Source organism: Hakea prostrata, chromosome 7 (assembly GCF_041222555.1).
Source record: "Hakea prostrata isolate BN-2017 chromosome 7, UWA_Hpros_2, whole genome shotgun sequence".
In the NCBI taxonomy this organism is placed as follows: domain Eukaryota; kingdom Viridiplantae; phylum Streptophyta; class Magnoliopsida; order Proteales; family Proteaceae; genus Hakea; species Hakea prostrata.
In genome coordinates this window covers 2,663,367-2,682,879 of record NC_142606.1, presented here as the reverse complement: position 1 = coordinate 2,682,879, position 19,513 = coordinate 2,663,367, and the positions used below count along the sequence as shown (strand labels likewise).

The 19,513-nt window shown below is 38.2% G+C and overlaps 2 protein-coding genes across 3 annotated transcripts; both read right to left on the bottom strand.

The window, feature by feature from the left end:
- Positions 1–1,822: 1,822 nt before the first annotated feature.
- LOC149008955 (uncharacterized) lies at positions 1,823–6,960 on the bottom strand. Of its 2 annotated transcripts, none has more exons than XM_089163289.1 (6): positions 6,411–6,960; positions 5,974–6,106; positions 5,188–5,320; positions 4,769–4,805; positions 4,097–4,400; positions 1,823–3,809 (listed from the first exon to the last, which is right to left on the bottom strand). In XM_089163289.1, the coding sequence occupies exons 1-6, from the start codon at positions 6,591–6,593 to the stop codon at positions 3,697–3,699; spliced, it is 903 nt and encodes a 300-aa protein (XP_089019415.1). In that variant the 5' UTR covers positions 6,594–6,960; the 3' UTR covers positions 1,823–3,696. The 2 variants fall into 2 exon arrangements, with proteins under 2 accessions (XP_089019415.1, XP_089019416.1); XM_089163290.1 differs by having other exon boundaries at positions 3,717–3,829.
- A 6,993-nt stretch (positions 6,961–13,953) lies between these two features.
- RAD52-1 (cobalt ion binding protein) lies at positions 13,954–19,080 on the bottom strand. The gene is made up of 4 exons (XM_089162019.1): positions 18,735–19,080; positions 17,860–17,897; positions 17,659–17,753; positions 13,954–14,411 (listed from the first exon to the last, which is right to left on the bottom strand). Exons 1-4 carry the CDS (start codon positions 19,043–19,045, stop codon positions 14,268–14,270), a joined length of 588 nt encoding a protein of 195 aa, XP_089018145.1. The 5' UTR covers positions 19,046–19,080; the 3' UTR covers positions 13,954–14,267.
- Positions 19,081–19,513: the final 433 nt, after the last annotated feature.

Genomic DNA, 19,513 nt, shown 5'->3' with positions numbered 1-19,513 from the left:
TTAATTTTTTTTAATTATAAAATCTTCTATGTTAAACATCATTATTATTTATAATTGATAATTAAAATTTTGTAAACATTTTTTTAATATATCAAAATATCTAATGTTTTAAAATAACTAAAATACCCCTCAATTTATTCTATTTTCAATATTACATACTACTACGTCAGACAATACACTACAGAGTAGTCAAAATCCACTCAACACAATCTTCCATTACAGTTGAAATTATTATTTATAATCAATAACTAAAATTTCATAAAAATTTTAATATAATTTTAAATAATTAAATACCCCTCAATTTATATTCTATTTTCAATATTAACTACTAATACTTTAGATAGAGCAGTCAGAAACCACTCACCACAGTCTTCTTTACATTCCCAACTCCAATTTTAGGGTTTAATTGTTCTTCTCCTTTCTTCTATTTTTTTTATTTTTTTTTGGAAGAAGGGTTTGATAGTTCTGCAATTCTTGAGCTCCAGTTTTAAAAGGTAATTGTAGAGTTGAAGATGGGATTAGAGTCCTTTGATAGTAATATTGGATATAATTTTCTCCCTTCATCTACGTGTATGACATAACCTTGATAGTAATATTTGATTAAGTTGAAAATATAAAAGTAATCATCATCACAAGATTGCTTCGTTGGTATCAACACCTTTTAGTAAAGAGGTCGTAGTTCCTGTGAATTGTGTGAAAATAAGATACTCCAAATTCGGGGGTGAAAGAGTTTCATAAAACGTTATTGTGGGGATGGTGATTTAGTAGCAGTAAGTAGCGAAGCAAAGTAGCTTTATTATCTATTCTATTAGGAACTGCAGATTTTTTGATACATCATATTCATGCATTTACGATCCATGTGACGGTATTAATACTACTGAAGGTGTTCTATTTGCCCGTAACTCCCGTTTAATACCCGGTAAAACAAATCTTGATTTTCGTTTCCCCTGTGACGGTAATCTGTTACATAATACCACCAACTCTAATATAAAAGCTTGATGGTATTTACCACCAAATCCAATATAAAAGCTAGCTTGCCCATTTCAAAGAAGAAGAAAAAAAATACAAAAGTAATCTCACATTTATCTTTTAAATATTATTTTTAATTGATGAAAAAGCCGTCAGCAGTCAACGGACGTTTGTTAAATTTGTGGAATCCTTTTCTAAGATTTGCAGAATAGGGGGTGCAACGTGAATCGATGCAAGATCAGGATATATGTAAAAAATTTAAAAATAAACAAACAAAATCTTTTCTGAGAAAATCCCGCCGATGAATCTTCGGAATTACCCATTAATTTATTTATTTATTCTTATTTTTACTCCGTTACGGGGTCGGTCCACGATTGTTTCACAATTTCAAGAATTTCCGTCAACGGCGTTTCCAATTCTGTTTTTGTTTGGGTCAAAAGCGTTCCCAAATTTACAATACGTGCCAAGAGACATTTTCATTTGGGTTATAGACAAGCCTGTGTTTGGTTGGACAGCATTTAAAAAAGGGAGAAAATTAAAGAAAATAATGATATAAAATATCCTTAGATAACAGTCGTTCGATTTAACTCACCTCTCCCCTTTTTGTAATTAAAGGTTCATATTTTCATTACCAATTAATGTGTGTTCAGACATCTAATTACGTAATATTTGAATTTATGGGTTCGACCTATGTAAGCATTATTCGTAAACTATCAGTGCAAGCATTAGCCTAATTAGCCGGAATGCCTACTATAGTCCACAAAAGCCAATAATGATCTCATCCCAAGGTTAAAGAACTTGAGACATGAGAACTACCAAACTGCATGAGAGTTGCTTGAGAGTTGCTTGAGACCATTAAACCACTACCCCTAACGATAACCCAACTCTATTTATTATGGGCAAAAATAGATAAGTTATCATCTGCACCATGAAATATAATTAAAGGGTTAAAATCGTAAAATTACATTATATTATGAAAGGTTGAAAGCTTTTACTTGTTTGTTGCGATTTCTTATTCTTCAACTTCTTTCTCCCTTTAGTTAATCCTACTGCCATCTAGCATTTTATTGCTTAATTGTTCTCCTATTTCATGGTCTAAACGAATCTTTGCACCACCTATGGGCGGAGACGAAACTTGGCTGCAACATTTTCAGGAAATCCGGCTTGAGTGGTTGGTCGTAATGTAGACTTGGTTATTGAACTGAACCAGACCGGAACTTGGAAAAAAAAAATTTAATTTTATGAGCTCTTATGGTAGTTGTTTAATTTACAAGAACAAAATTAAGGATAGGGAAAAGTTGACCATATGATCATCAATATCAATTAATTATCAGCTAGATATGCAAGACAGTCTCTAGATCACTTCTACAATAGTAAACTCAATGTCGAAGTTCCTACCCTAAGATGATATCAATGGAGAACAAGTGTTCTTTAAGGATTATGCCTACTTAATTATTACAATCCAAACCTTACTACAATTACAACATATATAGATGGAGTATCATGCATCAAGATTACTCAATATGAAAGAGATAGTACCTAAAAGATGATGAAGATGACCTTGGTCCTAACCATGGTTGGAGGATTTGAAGGAGATGAAACCCAAGAGATCCAAAATATTCCCCAAGGGTTGCCTCCATGATCTTGATTGGATCATTAGGCTAGTGGGAGATACAAAGAGGGGATGGAATAAGGAAGGAGAAAGCAAGAGAGAATGGAAGGAAGCAGAAAGAAAGAGAGTAGAACGGATAGAAGTAGGGAGACAGAGTTCTAGCTACAAGTTAGTCTGAACCCCAAAGCCATCAATGGAGTTCTTCGAAGGTCTGTATGACTGCCACAGGAGGTGAATGCCAAAAACAAGCATGAGCCCCTCCAACAAACCTAGTTAGGTCTGGCCGAAACTCCCATGAGTTCAGCCATGACAAATGAACAGGACTCAAAAATGAAAAAGAGTTAGTGAGTTTTTCCCTTTCCCTCAGGGAAGATGTGTAGTTGGTTACACAGATTATATGAGTTATTTTAAGTTGGAAAACCATTTCAAAGAACATGAGTGGTCAACTCAAGTTTTAGTCAATTTTCCCCCAAAAACCAACAAACAAAGACAACCTAAATCTAGGGTTTAATTATGTGATCAATGCCAATGCAATGCAAAAGTTATAGGGCAGCCCATGCCCCTTGGTGTGCTAAGACTTCCTCTCTACCTTTAGAAGGAAGTGCTTAAGCCAAAGTCATTTGATGGTGAGGATACTTATCCAGTTATCCTTTTCAGTTGATCAATTTACATCTCTACAGAGCCTAAGTTAGAAGGTTGTGTTGCTTAGCCTTTCGAGGGCCAAGGTTAGAACCAACATCTCTTCTTCTTGTTTCCAACATAGCTCCCCAAGTAGCTAGAGTTGGTGATGTGATTCGTTCACATTTTCTCTTGGGTCCTTTTAGGGAACCACCCAAACTTCAGGGCTTTGTAACACAGCCCATCTTGAGCAAAATGAAATGAACTCGTTTACACATGACATGCAGCACTAGGGAGGTTGGAGGGGCTCTCCTCCATGGTGGGTTTAGTCCCGATGTGGGGCTAAGTTTCTGACAAAACCAAGGATCCATACCTGGGTTTGCAGTAGAGACAGAGAGACAGAGAGAGAGAGAGAAGAGAGATGGAGAAGAGAAACAAAAGAGAAATAAGATAGCAGCGAAAAGATGATGAGAAGAGACAGAGCCTCAAAACCATGGTTAAGCCGAAGGTTGCTCAGATGCTGTTGGAGCAAAGTGGGTAGGAACGAGTCTGTAGGGTTGAGGTGTTGGAGCATGAACAGTAGTTGGAGCTGTAAGAGCCATGGTCACTCCTGTTGTAGAGTAAAACACACTGTTAAAGATATTAGTACCACATGCGAAGAAGAAGAAGGTAAGCAAAAGCAAAAACGCGTAGGATATGTCCAAGCAAGACCACTGGGAGGACAAGTTCCATTCTTTATGTCCAAAAGCAAGAAAAGCCAAAAACATTGCAGCTTTTTTTTTGCCTTTTTGTCGTCTAACCCTAACTTTAAACAGTTAGGGCGTGGAATCTTCGTCCTCCCAGCAGTCATTTTCATAAAAATTTGAAAATAAAAGAGAGGCAAAAAGTGCAACAAACCTGCTTGAGAAGGAGCAGTAGGAGCAAGAGACATTGGTCCACCATAGTGATGAGGGAACCCAGTAGAAGTAATGGGTGAGTACTGGAAGAGTTGATGTGGGTACTGCATTCCATATCCATGGCCACCAGTGTAAGCACCGGCTGTAGCAGTGGTGGCGGCAGCCGCTGCGGCAGCTCCTCCATTGTTCTGGCCACCAAACTGTAGATACGGGTAGAATGCTGCACCGGTGACCATTCCACCACCACCTGCACCGTACATTGGGTACTGTGTTGCTGCACCTCCTCCATACAAACCGTAGTAACTCTGCAACATAAATTATCCACACAACTTCATACGTGAAAGTTGATAAAAATAACTTTACGTAACATTACAAGCTCACATACGTACGTACGTACAATACAGAATTATGCGACGTGAGTTCCATAACTTAGGTGGTAACATGTATTCCACTAACACTTAAAGTACTTAAATACACGGCAGTAATCCTAATTAAGTAATTAGATGGAAGAGCTAGAGTAAGAGGAAAGATAATAAAGAAGAATAATTATTGCAGTTGGTGTGAGTTCAAATATAGGTGGTTTGGTTGGTAGATAGAGGAATTTTATATGAGCACTTGCTGCTATAATAAGCCATGGGAGTAAATAAAGCAAGGTGGAAAGATCAGTACTAACCGTTGGATAAGTATAATCCGGCGAGTAAGGAGAGTACCTGAAATTTTGGGATACAAAACACAAGATGGTTAGAATATAAATTGCATGTGAAGGTGCATGTGCATGCATATGTCTACACCAGCTTGCATGGACTTTCAGGGATGCCTTTTCTCGCGTGCTTCCCCGCACATGCATGTGGGCATGTCATCGTCACATGTGCATGTGAGATTCTCCAATGCATGGGTCCTTACATGAATAGCTTTGGAGCTATGCATAATGAAAAGATGGATATCGATGGTCATGTACTCATGTACAAGGATTGTCATGCATGGAAGGTACATGATGATAATAGAAATTATTTAATAAGGTAACATGTATGAACTGGCAATGCACGTGCAGCATACTATGTATACAGAGATGAGAAGTGCTTTAAAGCTTACCCATATACATTATAAGGAATGCCTTGTTGGATGGCATAATGAGGGAAGGTTGCTGCAGAAGGAAAAGCTGATCCCACCCCACCTTGAAGGCCACTGTGAAAAGAGTTCATCACCCTGAAGTTCCTGCTTCCTCCTGATCAACAAAATTATTGAAGAATTCATATTTAACATCTAAAATATCACAAATTAATTCAAAAAACTAACTAAATTTCGCAACATAATATTGTCATTTGTGATTTATATCATTTTGATCCACAAAATCCCCCTCAAGTTTGTTCTTCCATTAATAAATATCAAGGAAGCTTCCTCCCATGTCCCCGATTCACTTGAGAAGAAGCTTGAAGTTTCAGCAATGGTTATTATTGCTGAAATTGGATTATCTAAACTAACCAAACCGTTTTGAATTATAGTTGGTTTGAGTGAAACCCAAATACGCATACTTGTAAACTACTAATAGAATCTGCTTAAGAAGCTAGTGCATACCAATAAATGTGTTAGCAGATACATACATACATTACCCAATGCTTTGAAATATGTATGTATATAAGGAAGAGTCCTTGGCTTTGAAGGACCTGATCTGTCCTACAAGTACTCTAACATGGTTCTCTCCCTATCAACTTCAATGGTGGGAATAACAAATGCAACTCTCATTGATGAAATCAAAGTTACAGTAGAGAGAGAGAGAGAGAGAGAGAGAGAATGGATTTCAAATAGTAGCCAAGCGTAGGGTGGAATGAAGGAGTGAAGAAGGAGAGGGAAATGATAGAAAGAAAAGAAATTGTATACCATGTTGAGGTGTAGAGGGCCTGGATCTCTGAACACCTAGGGAAGCAAGATTGCAGTTAGCTCTTCTTCCATCTATCATAGGAGCAGCATCGACGCAGGCTCTCATGGCAGCTTCTGGTTCTCGAAAAGTTACCTAAAAAAGAAATATTACAAAATAAGAGGATTCTGAGTACAGAACTGTCAGTCTTGTCAATATTAACCATACAGCAATAAATGGCAAAAAGAAAATTTGGATCCTTGATCATTCTTCTTTTCTCTCTCTATCCAATAATTTTGGATCTTGATTCTTTCATGAAAATACTCACCTCAGATCTTTAACGTATCGCAATCTAATCAATCTCTTAAGAATAAACAAGATCAAATTAAAGGAAAGAACTGAATATAAAGAGAGAGATACCAAACACAATACAGGAAGAAAGGGAATTGAAGAAACTCACAAATCCATAGCCTTTGGATCTTCCAGTGTTCTTATCTGTAATCACTACAGCTTCCAAAATCTCTCCGAACTGTTCAAAATATTTCTTCATGGTCTCTTTTTGGGTTTCCCAAGCAAGACCCCCAACAAATACTTTGGTGTATGTTGTATCCCCAAACTGACCTGATGGATTTGCAGGAGTCATCTTCACCTATAAAAGAAAAAAGAAAGAAAAAAAACCCTTCTTTATCTCCTTCTTGTTCTTGTTCTTGTTCTTGTTCTTGTTCTTCTCCTTCTCCTCCTCTCCTTGATCCTTCTTTCCTTCAAATTTGGAATCAGAAGCCTTGGCAACAAGCTCTCACTCAAAGCTGATCTAGAAATACAGAAAGATCAAAATGAAGAATAGGGTCACTAGATTTAGAGGATCTTCTCTGGATTTAGAAGTGAAATCCGGTCAGCAAAAGAGTATTCAAGAACAGCAGCCAATTAGGTTAGGGATCAAGCAAGAAGAAAGAGAGAAGAGAGAAGAGAGAAGAGAGAAGAGAGATGGAGGGAAGGGAGGGAATGGAAAGCAAAAGGTACAAAAGAGAAAGACCCCTCACATAATACGGACGTTTTTATATGAACAGACCCCTATAAGGTCCCACGCCTTACATTATTAACGTCACTCATCGCTGTCACCCAATCCAACCAAAGAGGTGGACCAAATGACATAAGTACCCTTTAACTTTGTCTGAATTACAAAAAATACCACAATTAGAAATAACATAAAGCCTGTCACTACTCAAGTGGCAAAAACGGAACGGAAATTTTACAACTGGGCCTTAGGAGTTAAGAATCACCAGGAAGGTCAACATTCAACATCTCGAAGATACCCTTTTCTTTACTTTCCTATTTTCAAAATTTTTAATTCACTTTAGTGGGCCCTAATTAAAATCTTCCTAAGGTTTTACATTTTGATCCAACGACTGCAGCTTATGCCATACCGCTGTTGTGCCAAATATTCTAAGTTGACGGGTACGACCATGTGATCTCTATTTGATTTTCTTTTCACGGATTTTCTTGACAACCCAATGGAGAGACGGAAGCGATTAGTCGAAAGCGGATGTTCGTTGACTTGTTTGGCGGCGTTGGGCGGCAAAACCATTGAAATCTAGCGGGTGGAGCACTAACAGAGAGGCCGTATTTGTTTATGAATTTTTCACACCGTACGAGGGGGTATTTTTGTCAGTTCCGATACTCGTTAAGGGGGTAATATGGTCACTGAGAGGAAAGTTGAGCTGTTCTGGATAATGATTGTGGCAGGCCTTTTCTCTCTCTTTACCTAACATGTAAAATAAACTTTGTCAGAGATTGAAGGCAGACTTTGGCGCCCGAGTCACTGGCCCGGCTCGACTTGGCTTGGCTCTGGCTTTAGGATTGGCGGGAAGCTAAAGAATAACTAATGAGTGTTGGTCAAGTAATAAGAGGATTTGAATGGAACCCTTGGTCGGGCCATGATAAGACAGGTTTGGTATGCCAGCTCGACCGGGTTGAACCACATAGTCCGACCTTGACTCAGAAGAGGGGCATCAGGAGGTTCAGCCGGACCAGGTCAGGAAATAGCGGAACCAATGAGAGGAGTTCACAGAGGGAACATCATAGTAAAGTAAAGATTCCGGGGAGATAAACTCGAGGGAACCATTGACAAGTATTGTCAAGCTTTGGGTCAAGCATTGAATGATTGAAAAACTAGAGCGCATTATACTAAAAGCACCCCAAACCATACAAAATGTTATTATCTGAGCACTTCAATATGACCCCAACTTCAAATTTAGATATATATCTGGGTATTCCACTATTTAGTAGGAAATTAAAGCAAAACATTTCCAAGGCCTCATTGAGAGGATCAGTCACAAACTAAGCTAAACTTCTTAGCTATGCTGGGAAAACAGTTCTTATTCAATCTATGACTCAAGCAATATCAACCCATTACATGTCTAGTTTCCTTCTTCCTAAAAAAACACTGAATGATCTGAAGCTTACTAACAGAAGATTTTTCTGGTCAAATGGAGAAAATAATCGCATTCATATGGTGGGATGGAACGCCATTTGCCAACCCAAAATATCTAGTGGTCTTAATATTAAGAACCTTGAAGCTTTCAACTTTGCCTTATTAACAAAAAAAGCTCGGGAATTGATTATTGGGAAAGGTTCAATATGGTTCAAGGTGATGAAAAATAAATACTTCAAAAACTATAGCTTTTTACAAGTTGTTGCACCACAGAATTCCTCATGGGGTTGGAAATCCCTCCAGAAGTATTATGATGAATCACTTATTTCATCAAGTAGAAAATGTTGTAGACATCAACCCTTGGGAGGATAAATGGATTCCTCAATCACAGCCCCTTCAGGCTCCCTTTCCCCTCCCTATGAATGCTTCAAAAGAGGTGGCGTATTTTATTGATCAGGAGACCTCAACTTGGAATGAAGATTGAATTCATCATTGATGGCGATCAAATCTCGCCTAAAATATACTAAGCATCCCATTATCTATGAGAAGCAAACTTGACAAAATTATTTGGGATCAAACAACTCTAGGGGACTTATCTGTTGCTTCAGCATACAGGCTCTCTGTTAAGAATGATAATTCAAATTCTCGCCACCCATGGTTAAAGTTATGGCATCTTCCCTTACCTCCAAGAGTTATTCACTTCATATGGAAGATTCTACACAACAAAATACATACTCCCAAGTTGCTCAGAGAAAGAGGATGTAGAATCAATGACCAATGCTCACTTTGTTTAACAGAGGTAGTATCTATTAATCATATTGTTCTGAATTGTGCTTTTGCAAAATAGGTCTAGAGGTGCTTCAACATTTGCTGTTGGAATCAGTCATCAAATTTGATTGAACAAATATCTAAATGGATCTCATCTGCCAAAAATAATCCAAGAAAAGGTCATGCTCTTACCTTACATTTATGTACTCTATGGATCATTTGTTCTTCTTTTAACAATGCATCACATGAAAGAGCATTTAAAAAACCATCAAAAGTCTGGTGGCTTGCTCAATCTCTGAATGTTGAGCATTATTTACCAAAAAAAAAAAAAATGTTGAGCATTACAAATCATCCTCAACACAAAGAGCACACTTAGTGAGTTTGGGGCCCCCCCCCCCCCCCCCTCTCAACTATCTGTGCGGTGCGGGATAACAGCTATCAATCTGGTTTTGGAGGTATAGCTCGTGATTATCATGGACATACTATCTTTTGTTTCGCCTATCCAAGTGGAAATATTACAGCATTACAAGCGGAGGCAACAACAATTAAAAAAAGCCCTTCAACTAGCACTCTCAAACAACATCAAGCAGGTGATTATTGAGGGAGACAATGTAGCCATCATTTATCTCATCAACAACAAAGAGAAATCCAAGCCTTGGAAAATCAGGCATGTAATGGAAGATATTCAAGATCTGACACTTGAGTTTGAATCCATTGTTTTCCTTCACATTCTTAGAGAAGGCAACTATGTAGCTGATCTTCTTGCCTCTCACGCAACTACATATCAATCTTCCTTGTTTCCCTTCTAGTTCTCTCGAGGATTTTCCTTTAAATAAATGTATTTTTTTACCAACAAAAAAAAAGAAGAGATAAATTCAAGAATTTTCATAAGATGCATGGGACAGTTCTACACGAACATAGAACCCAATCCCATGACAACTGGGATTGGGAGGGCAGAAAGAAAGTTGCTTTATTAGGGTCAGATTTTAGACCCAAAGACCGACACTGCACATAACTCTTAAACCTAGATCGAAAGATCCTCAATGAAGCAAGCCAACTTTATTTGACAATCAACATTAACCAAGTGAAATATATAAACACCTAAACCCTCATTCTTCACACATAATTGAATCCAATCACTCTTATGCTGAGGCTTTGCATCAAAATCTCCTTAGTGTTGCATACCATACTCCATAGTGACTTGATCATCAAAGACAGCTTTTTGACCATTCAAGGTCGACCTGCTCTCATATTCGTTTCTTTGTAAGTTGAGTTTGATCATGTGAATAAGAAAATTGAGTTTGGATTGGTTCCTGTTTGAGGGGGCTACGATGGATTTTGAGAAAGCATCCTACCTAGCACTCTTCTTTAACAAATTTTAGCAGCCATCGATGAGTCCAGATCAGCGACCCCGACGGGGAGCACAAAGTGCTCCCCCGACACTTTCTGACCACAAACATCAGTGGGGCCCACAGTAAAAAACACTTTTTAGAAAAAAAATTAAAAGACCGGGAGAAGATCCGGATTTGCCATCTATATCAACAGCAGCCTTAATCAAGTAAGTACAGCAGCTTCACCCCTTCCCTCACTTCCAACCCCATCACAAACCCTAAGCAGCTTCTCCCCCACCATTGCAGCTTTTCCCCTCCTCCTCCCTGCAATTACAGCAGCCCTCCTAGACCCCTGCCCCTCCCCTGTCGTGTGCACCACTATAGTCCCCTCCCGCTTGCTGCTGCAGCACAGCAGCAGCTTTCCCCACCCCATGCAACCCCGTTAGCCCCTGCCTGTACCCCCTAGTCCCTACAAACCTACCCAGCCCTTGCAATAGCCCCCACCCCCTCCTTGCGGTAGATCTGAAACAGAAAAGAAGAGAAGAGAAAAAAGAAAGAAAGAAGAAAGAAAATAAAAGTAAGAAAAAGAAAAGAAAGATTGAATTGATCAAAATATATACTACCTAGCAAAAAGTACGGGATTAAACTACCGGAACTACTAAGTTACCAAGATTGAATTGATCAAAACCTAATTTAAAGTAAATCTGAATTTTTTATTTTATTTTAAGAAACACAAAGAAATTAAACTAATAATTAATGCAAAAACTTTAACTAAGAATACAGGGTGAATCTCAGCTCTTGGGCGATTTGGTCGGATTTTGACGCGTTAGGCCCAAACCTAATGGCTTCTACTGGTCTGGTCTAGAATAGTACATGGTTCAAATTGTACTGGGCGAGGGCCCTTAAATTCGGTCTGACCAAACCTGATGCAACTACGCAATCGCACGTTGTAGTGGGCTTTGAGCCTTTGAGCTACCAACAGCAACAAGGCAGTGATCTTGCCTTATAACAAATGGTTTAATACCGGTTCAACTCATCTCTGGTCTGGAACAATGATCAAAGTGGGCTCGGCTGGCTTAGCCAAATTCCCGAAGCTTGGAGGCCCACAAAAGTATATGCTATACCCCACATTCTCACAGGCCCACAAGGGAATCTAAATAAATGCGCAGTGCGCACCCACCTACATAATAAGAGGTGTGGGGACTACGTTACGCCGTTGTGGTAGCGTTAATTAGAATTGTGTCCGTAATCCGTATGAAGCCAGGAATTATCAATCCTTCGTGCTCCGGACAGTGAATGAGTGTTATAGTACTGTCATTGAGCTATTTCCATAATGACAAGAAATGCCCTTATTATGTCCCACCTTGCTGACGTCATTCTTACCACTAGCTAACTTTGAACCTTTCTACCCAAACAAAAACTGAACCAAGCTCCGGTTTTTTAAATCAGGTCAAATATTGAACCAGATATCAGACCATATGGGTGGTTCAAATGTCTAATTGGACCGGATTAATGTGGGAACTTGAACTGCAAGGGACTAATTTGGGTCAAACGAACCGGTTGAGACCCCTTCTAAACTTCTAAACCTGTTTTTGAAGAAATTATTTCAAATGGTCGTGGCACAACTTGCTCTCAAGTTTATAACCGTCAAAATTCCAACATATTTGAAATCTTGTCTCTTTTTAGTTTGACATAAATACCCCATGCTCTCAACATGACCGTATTAATGATAGATAGTCCATTACCAATGGCATGTCTGTTATCTTCATATCATATGTTAAATTGAGTTTAATAAGTCTAAACCCAATCATATCTTGCCATCTGTCAAGAGGATCTGGAAAAAGGATTATGAGAATCGTAGTTAATGTTCCTTTTTACTCAAAATTGCTTTTAAGCACTATTCCAAAATTTCGTACTCGTTTGACATTTTTATGGGAAAAAATAAAAATTTCTTATGACAACATTGCCCTGTTTGGAAAATATAGTGGATATTCGGTTTTACTCGTATGTAAATCTTTTCTCGCTAAAAGGGTAAGGGTCAGGTAAGTTGGCAAGTGTAACAAAATCGACTCGGCTTCACGAAACCATGTAATTCTATTTATGAATCAATAATTCACATGAATCCAAAAGCTTTATGTGAATTACGACATCTCAATAATGCCAACGCAATCAATTTAAAATAACCCGTCTTAGCCGCTTTTAAATTGAGAAAGAGATGACTAACTAACCAAACTCGGATCAAACCATACATACTAACCTCTATGAATTGAAATTTTCTTCTCAGTGTATGTTATAAGTTACGACATTTTACTTGTTTTGTATCATTTTTCAAAAGCAACCCTCATCTTTTGAAAGAGTTTAACTGTCATGTGATCATGTAAGTCCCTATATAAGATAAGATGAGAAAGAAGCATTGAACCTTTTGAAAATCTTATATCCAACCGTTCTAAACTTTATCTTTCTCTTATGAGTTATGACCCTACCTTGATTTTTCGACTAGTCACTGTTGAGATTAGGTAGGAGGCATCTATTGAACTCGGTTATATGGTCGATTTCAAAGCTACTGAAGAAATATAAGGGTTTAGGTTTCGCTAGTTCTGTGAAATTTTCCTTCTTGGAATCCATCTGATTGGACATATTTTTTGTCCTTACTTGATTGATATAAGCCTCCAGCAGACAATCCATGTTGCTTAATTCATGTAGGCAAATGTTACAAGAATCATGAGAAACTGAAGCTTTTTTGGGGCAAGAAACGAATAGAGAAGAAAAGGAAAGAAAAATTACAAATTGATAGATTTATAAACACAAAGCTGCCACATAAGAATAAGATACTACATCAACATGGAAGAAAATAAATAAGATGGAAGGAACTTTGGAAGCTGTTTTTTAAAATCTCTGAAACTCTTTTTAACACTGAGATTGACAGAGATGGGAAGCATCTTCTTCTTCTTTATATCTTTTCCTGGGTTGGGTTGGATTGGGTGGGAGTAGTAGCTGTTTCCAACTTATACTTTGACCAGTAAATTCTCCCACACCCTTCTCTGCATGGGATGTCTGTACCTGCTAACATGCCCCCCACGCCCCCTCAGCAACACAGACCCTCTGGAATCTGGAATCTGAACTGCTCCTGTCGGCCTCACATGGAGATGGCTTTCCAGTTTCCCCCAGCTCAGGTCCACTTAGCCTTTAACTTTAATCTTCAGCCTTACTTGTCTAGCATTAGTTTTCAATTGTTCGGTTCAACCGCTTTCGGTTTGCCATGTACGGCTCGACCATAAAGTCCCAAATGGTTGGTTCGGGAAGTTTCCGTCGACTAAGGTGAAGAGAGAATCTCTCCACCCATGGTGATTCAGCAGAGTAACCAAGTACCTGAAGCAATAAATGCCATCATTGACACCAATCCTATGTTATCAAAGAGGTCTTCCAGAGGAATGGATCCTTTTAAAAAAAACCACAAGATCATCTCTCTGTCAATGCAAGTTTTTCATGGAATACATTTATCATTTAAACATGAGAAACATGGTTCATGTTTAGCTAGGCAAAAGCTAACTTGGACACACAAGAAGTATAATGGGATTATGAAAAAATCCTCATCCAAAAGGACAGTATAAGGTGTACAAATTTCTCCAGTACTACTAGATACCTGTGCTGCTACAAACATGAATGCAAGTATTGAAGTTTCAAGTTAATTTACAAGCAAATTCTATCCACTAAACAAACAACAGCAGCATCTTGATTCCAAGAACAAAAATGGAACTGCTTATCATTTGAAGAACAAGGTATCATCCTATGTCAATTCTTCATGGTAGAGATGAAGCCCAAGCCCTAGACGTGCACAAGCTCGACGAAACGCCATTGCTTCTGCCTTTTGAACGGGGTCTCCATAACTTGTGTCGTTGACAGAGGCAGTCCCGGTAGATTCCCTGTAAATCTTTTCAAAGATCCAAACCAAATTAAAACCATTTTTGTTTCATATGTAACAACAAAAGTTACATTAAGACAAGGAAAGGGTTATCTGAACAATAGGGATAGGGTACAACGGTACTCTCTCTCACACACATGAAATGACTATACTTCCGTGTATGATATGATGTTGAGAGACCTCGTCGGGATGCTCCTATACCCAACTTGTTTACAGAACCCTCCCCCTTAAAACTATCAGAATGACACAGCACAAGTCAAAGCTCATGAAATGCAATTCTACTAACAACAGACTAACCAACAGAAGCAAAACAGCAAAGATAGAATGCAATTCTCTTAACACCGCACTGCCCTAAACACAAGGCTAAAGAATCATCTGAAGAATCAGCCAATCTCATTCACCAAATAGAATAGAAAGATCCACTAGGACAATAGGTGGAGAAATATATCCTTTTCATCACTTTCCTCTAGGTTTATATTGAATTCTAGAATTTTGTTTCAGATATTTTATTGTGAGAGAAGACAATCACTCATAACCTGCAACCGGGGTAGGGAGATAATCATGGTATCAAATTATTCGGCAAACAAAATTCAGAGTTTTGGCCAGGTCTTAAGCCACTAAAAAATCTTCCAAAGTCCAAAACATAAAGGATTCAAAACACATATTGAAACCTACAACTAATACTACAAAGGAGTTGACACCAGCAAGACTCCAATGGTGCAACCAAATGGAGAGAAAGCTCAATGGTACACACCACATATTTGGATCTAGAAGCTCAATAAAAGACTAGCTGCATCTGATCAGAGAGGTATGATTTACAAAAAGAGAACAGCAAAACTATCTAATCTATTTGCATTGTTGGGTAAGGGCCAAGCACTAGAGCACTACTCTAGGCTAATTCCTCCACAGTGGAATCTCTGATATGAGGCCTCCAAGTGGCTCCAATTAGTAATGCTCTAATCTCCACTCATTTTTACCAATCATGTATTTCGACATGGAAGCCCTAGAGACTTCCTCTATTTAGTTCAATCCAAATACAGTCCAATACTTGAAAGGAATAGAAACTTGCTATTCCTAAAGGCTATCAAGAAATGGGCTTATAATCGTATCCACTCCTGAGAAAACTAGCAAAAGAAAGGGCCAATTTACATATAATCCAATCCAAAACTTGAGCAGTTTTATAATCCACCTAACATTCCCTTCTAGACCAGTCCAGTTACCAAGACAGTCTGCATTATCAGATTATCTAATGTGGAGGGTACAAGTATTTCATCTGGATGGGCATGAACATTTTTATGATTCTATCATAAAGAATAACATTGCGTGAGAAAAATGAACTACCCAGTCTTCATACATCTTGTGTATGAACATAGAAGATAGTAAAAGCATAGAGGCATTGTCCTACAAACAGAGTTCTCAGTACAGTAAATATTATCACAGCTTTTCTATTATCTATACCTATCCAAAAGAACAAAAAATGTTCCACTGGCCAAAGGTCTTTAAGATTAAAAATATCTCTTATCTAGAACAAGTGACTAAAATCATAGTTATCAGCTGTCTGAATGACCAAAGCACCACTGCAGAGATGCTAAGAATATAGGCAAAAAGCTTTTACCTTCGTCAGAAGCGAAGCCCGTTTCCCATAGATATTAATTTACAGAGTCCAACCATTTTGGAGACCCCATTTACATAAACTTCTTTTTTTTTTTAAATAATTCACTACCATTTCAGGAATTAAAGCTTGTCAGTTTTTGGTTATCGCCGCTAAACTCTGGCTTAAATAAATAAGATAAGATAAAACTATTGAGTAATCATGAGATATCAGATGTATAAAGGTAACAATATTATCTAGAATAGCCAAATCCACGGAACAGGACCCAAATGAGATGCAAGTATCACAATCTTTTCATCAGTGATCATGCCAAAAAGAAAAAAGAACCACAACCCCTCTTTTCTTTTCTTTCTTTTTTGGCTTGGGGGGGGGGGGGGGGGGAGGTTGTACGAGAAATCTTTCTTTCTCCATGGAAATGCATACTGTTCAGAGCCACAAGGTCTGCTGTGTGGATGGCAAGTTTTACAGTGCTGCCTTCAGTAGACCATGTGTTCATTTCTGTCATCCGTCATTCAACCATAACAAAATGATACTTGAGGTCTAGATTGACAACACCTCAAGTTTTGCCGTCCATCATTTACCAGATTTTCCCATGCATTTTTCATGGCCCTACTATTTCAAAACTGTTACATTTTTTACCTTTTGGAGTTTTATTCCTCTATCTGACAGTAGGCATCAGGGCTGAAACTTGTCACTTGGCAGAACAACGAGGATAATAGATACGCAATGTTCGATGTCAGGCTGTTAGCTAAGTTTTCATGTCCCAGAAATACAAGTCACATAGACAAACTGTATACACACTGTGGAAAATCTTATTCGTTTTGGATATTTGGAACTTATATTAGAAAATAACAATTCAAAAGGAATCAAATTTCGCTTTTTATAGCATTTATTGTTATGGTACAATGAGGTTTTAAAGCATTAACGTCTCCAATCAATATTACAGCCTTGTTCACTTTTTTCAACTCACATTTTCAAGAAACCTCAGTGAACCCCCACGCCAACCCCAACCCCAACCCCAACACCCCCCCCCCCCAAAAAAACAAGAAAAAAAAAAAAGCCACATATCCCATAAGAAAAGGTAAAAGCAATCAAACTCTATGATAACAACTGGAACTCTTAGTCTGTGACAATAGGGAGTAAAAGAAACAAGAGGGGCCTCAACTTCAAACCCTGATCATAATTTATGTGTTTTACTTCTTTGCTTTTTCTTGCTAGCTCTTCCCTATAATCTAGCTCCATGGATTTACTAACAAAGTTATTACTGACAGGAAGAGGGAACAAAAATGATTCTAAATTCGGCGCACCAAACAGAAAAAACTTTTAGTCTGTGACAATAGGGAGTAAAAGAAACAAGAGGCCTCAACTTCAAACCCTGATCATAATTTATGTGTTTTCAACTTCTTTGCTTTTTCTTGGTAGCTCTTCCCTGTAATCTAGTTCCATGGATTTACTAACAAAGTAATTACTGACAGGAAGAACAAAAATTATCTAAATTCGGCGCACTGAACAGAACAAAAGTTAGAAATTACGTGGTAGGCACAAATAATGTTATATATCCTCATCAGCCTATTGAAAGTACTTTCTATATTAAAGCATTTTATGATGGATTTCACACACTTGAATGTAAAGCGCAAATGGTACCTCTGCATCAGTCCCATAGAGTGTTACACGGTAAACAACAGAGACAGACTTGCCATCAGCAGAATAGGTAATGCTCCGGACCTCACCAGACCATTCTACAGTGGGTGAAGAACAACCAAGTTATATTTTTGAAAATCTGAAGCAACAACTGAAATTTTATATTAGATCAAATGACAGAAAAGGAAAGTCAAATCAGCAGACCTGGAGCATGTAAGTTCATAATCCGATTCACAACATGCCTGAAAGAACCAAAAGTGATATCAGGTAACAAAGTTCTTCATACAGTAAATGTCCTTCCTGTTAGACCATATCATGACACGTGTATGGGTTGTTATATGGGTTGTATCCTTTGAATGGGTTGTTATATTGGTTGTATCCTTTAGAAATAGTGTTGCTGTACTGAATCAAATCAATAGAAAGTCATTTGTTCACACTTCCCACACACCCAGAAAAATAAGTATTAGCAAAACTATGATAAAAAAAAAAATTAAAAAAAATAAAAACCCGACATTAGAAAAGGAAGCAACACTAAAACTTTAATTCGAATATGAAGTATCGATTTCATCATCCTCAAGAGCTCAAAAATAACAAAACAACAGATCAATCATGTGCTTGAAGCATGTTGGCTCTTCCATCGCCATGGCAGACGCTCTTGGCATCACGGAATTCAAGCAAGGTTGAAGATAGTTCTTCAAGGTGTCAATGGCATCGCTGTTAAGAAACAGTTCTATGATCTTGTAGAATCACAGCAATGCTTCCCAAATACTCATAAAAGTGAAACCTGCTTCCTTAGTGAGAACTGTTAAGTGTTCACAGCAGACCCAAATCGAAAACTGAACTGACCCATTAACATTTTAAGCTCTATACCCCTTTTCCTGCCCTTTATTAACCCCACAAAATAACAATTTCCTTGATTATTAATCTTTCATTAACCATGTCATGCGAATATATATAAGTCAAATGAACCGACGGACAAGACCCACGAATCAATTAAGCTGTATTGAGGAAAATGACGACGCTATTCTCGGGGGGGGGGGGGGGGGAAGTGTTAGGGGGAGAGAGTGTGGATTGCTTACCATGGAACGTACTTAGCGGCAAACCCATCTTCCGTTCGGACTCTGATGAGAGAATCTGGAACTCGTTTGTTTAGTTCTCTGAGGATTTCCTTCAATGGACGACTGATTCCAGAAGTTGGTACATCTGAAAAATCTGGTTCTACGTCTGAAACAACCACCCTCTCCTCTTTCTCCTTCTCGTTAACAGTAGAAGAGACCTTCGAATAAAAGCGAGAAGAACCCCAGAGTGACGACTTCATAGCATAATAAGAAGCTAAAGAACGGCGATTGGAAACCCTTAGCAGCGATCTCATAAGAGGCGACGCCATCATATGTTTCTCTCCCTCGCTGTCTGAATGTTAGTTTTTTCCCTCTCCTGGGTTTAAAGCGCGAGAGAAATAAGGGGCTCTTCATATTTTTTAAGCCGTGTTTGGGTGGCAAGAAGGGGAAAGAAAAAAATACGCCCTTTGTGTACAATTTAAAAAATATATATATTTCAATTTGATTGTCTAAAGAATATCAAACGACGTGAGATGTTTTACACTTAAATGATGGGGAGATCATTTTAGGGCCTGTTTGGTTACGCGAATCCAGAGATTTGAAATCTCTGGATTCACAAATGGGAGATTTTTACCTGTTTGGTTGTGCGAATCTCTAGATTCATGAAATCTAGAGATTCACATTTTTACACTAAAAACGTGAATCTGTAGATTTATGGGCATGAGGTGAAATCCATAGATTTCACCCATACTATCAAAACGTTAAAGATTTGAACCATAATTCAATAAGGGCCTGTTTGG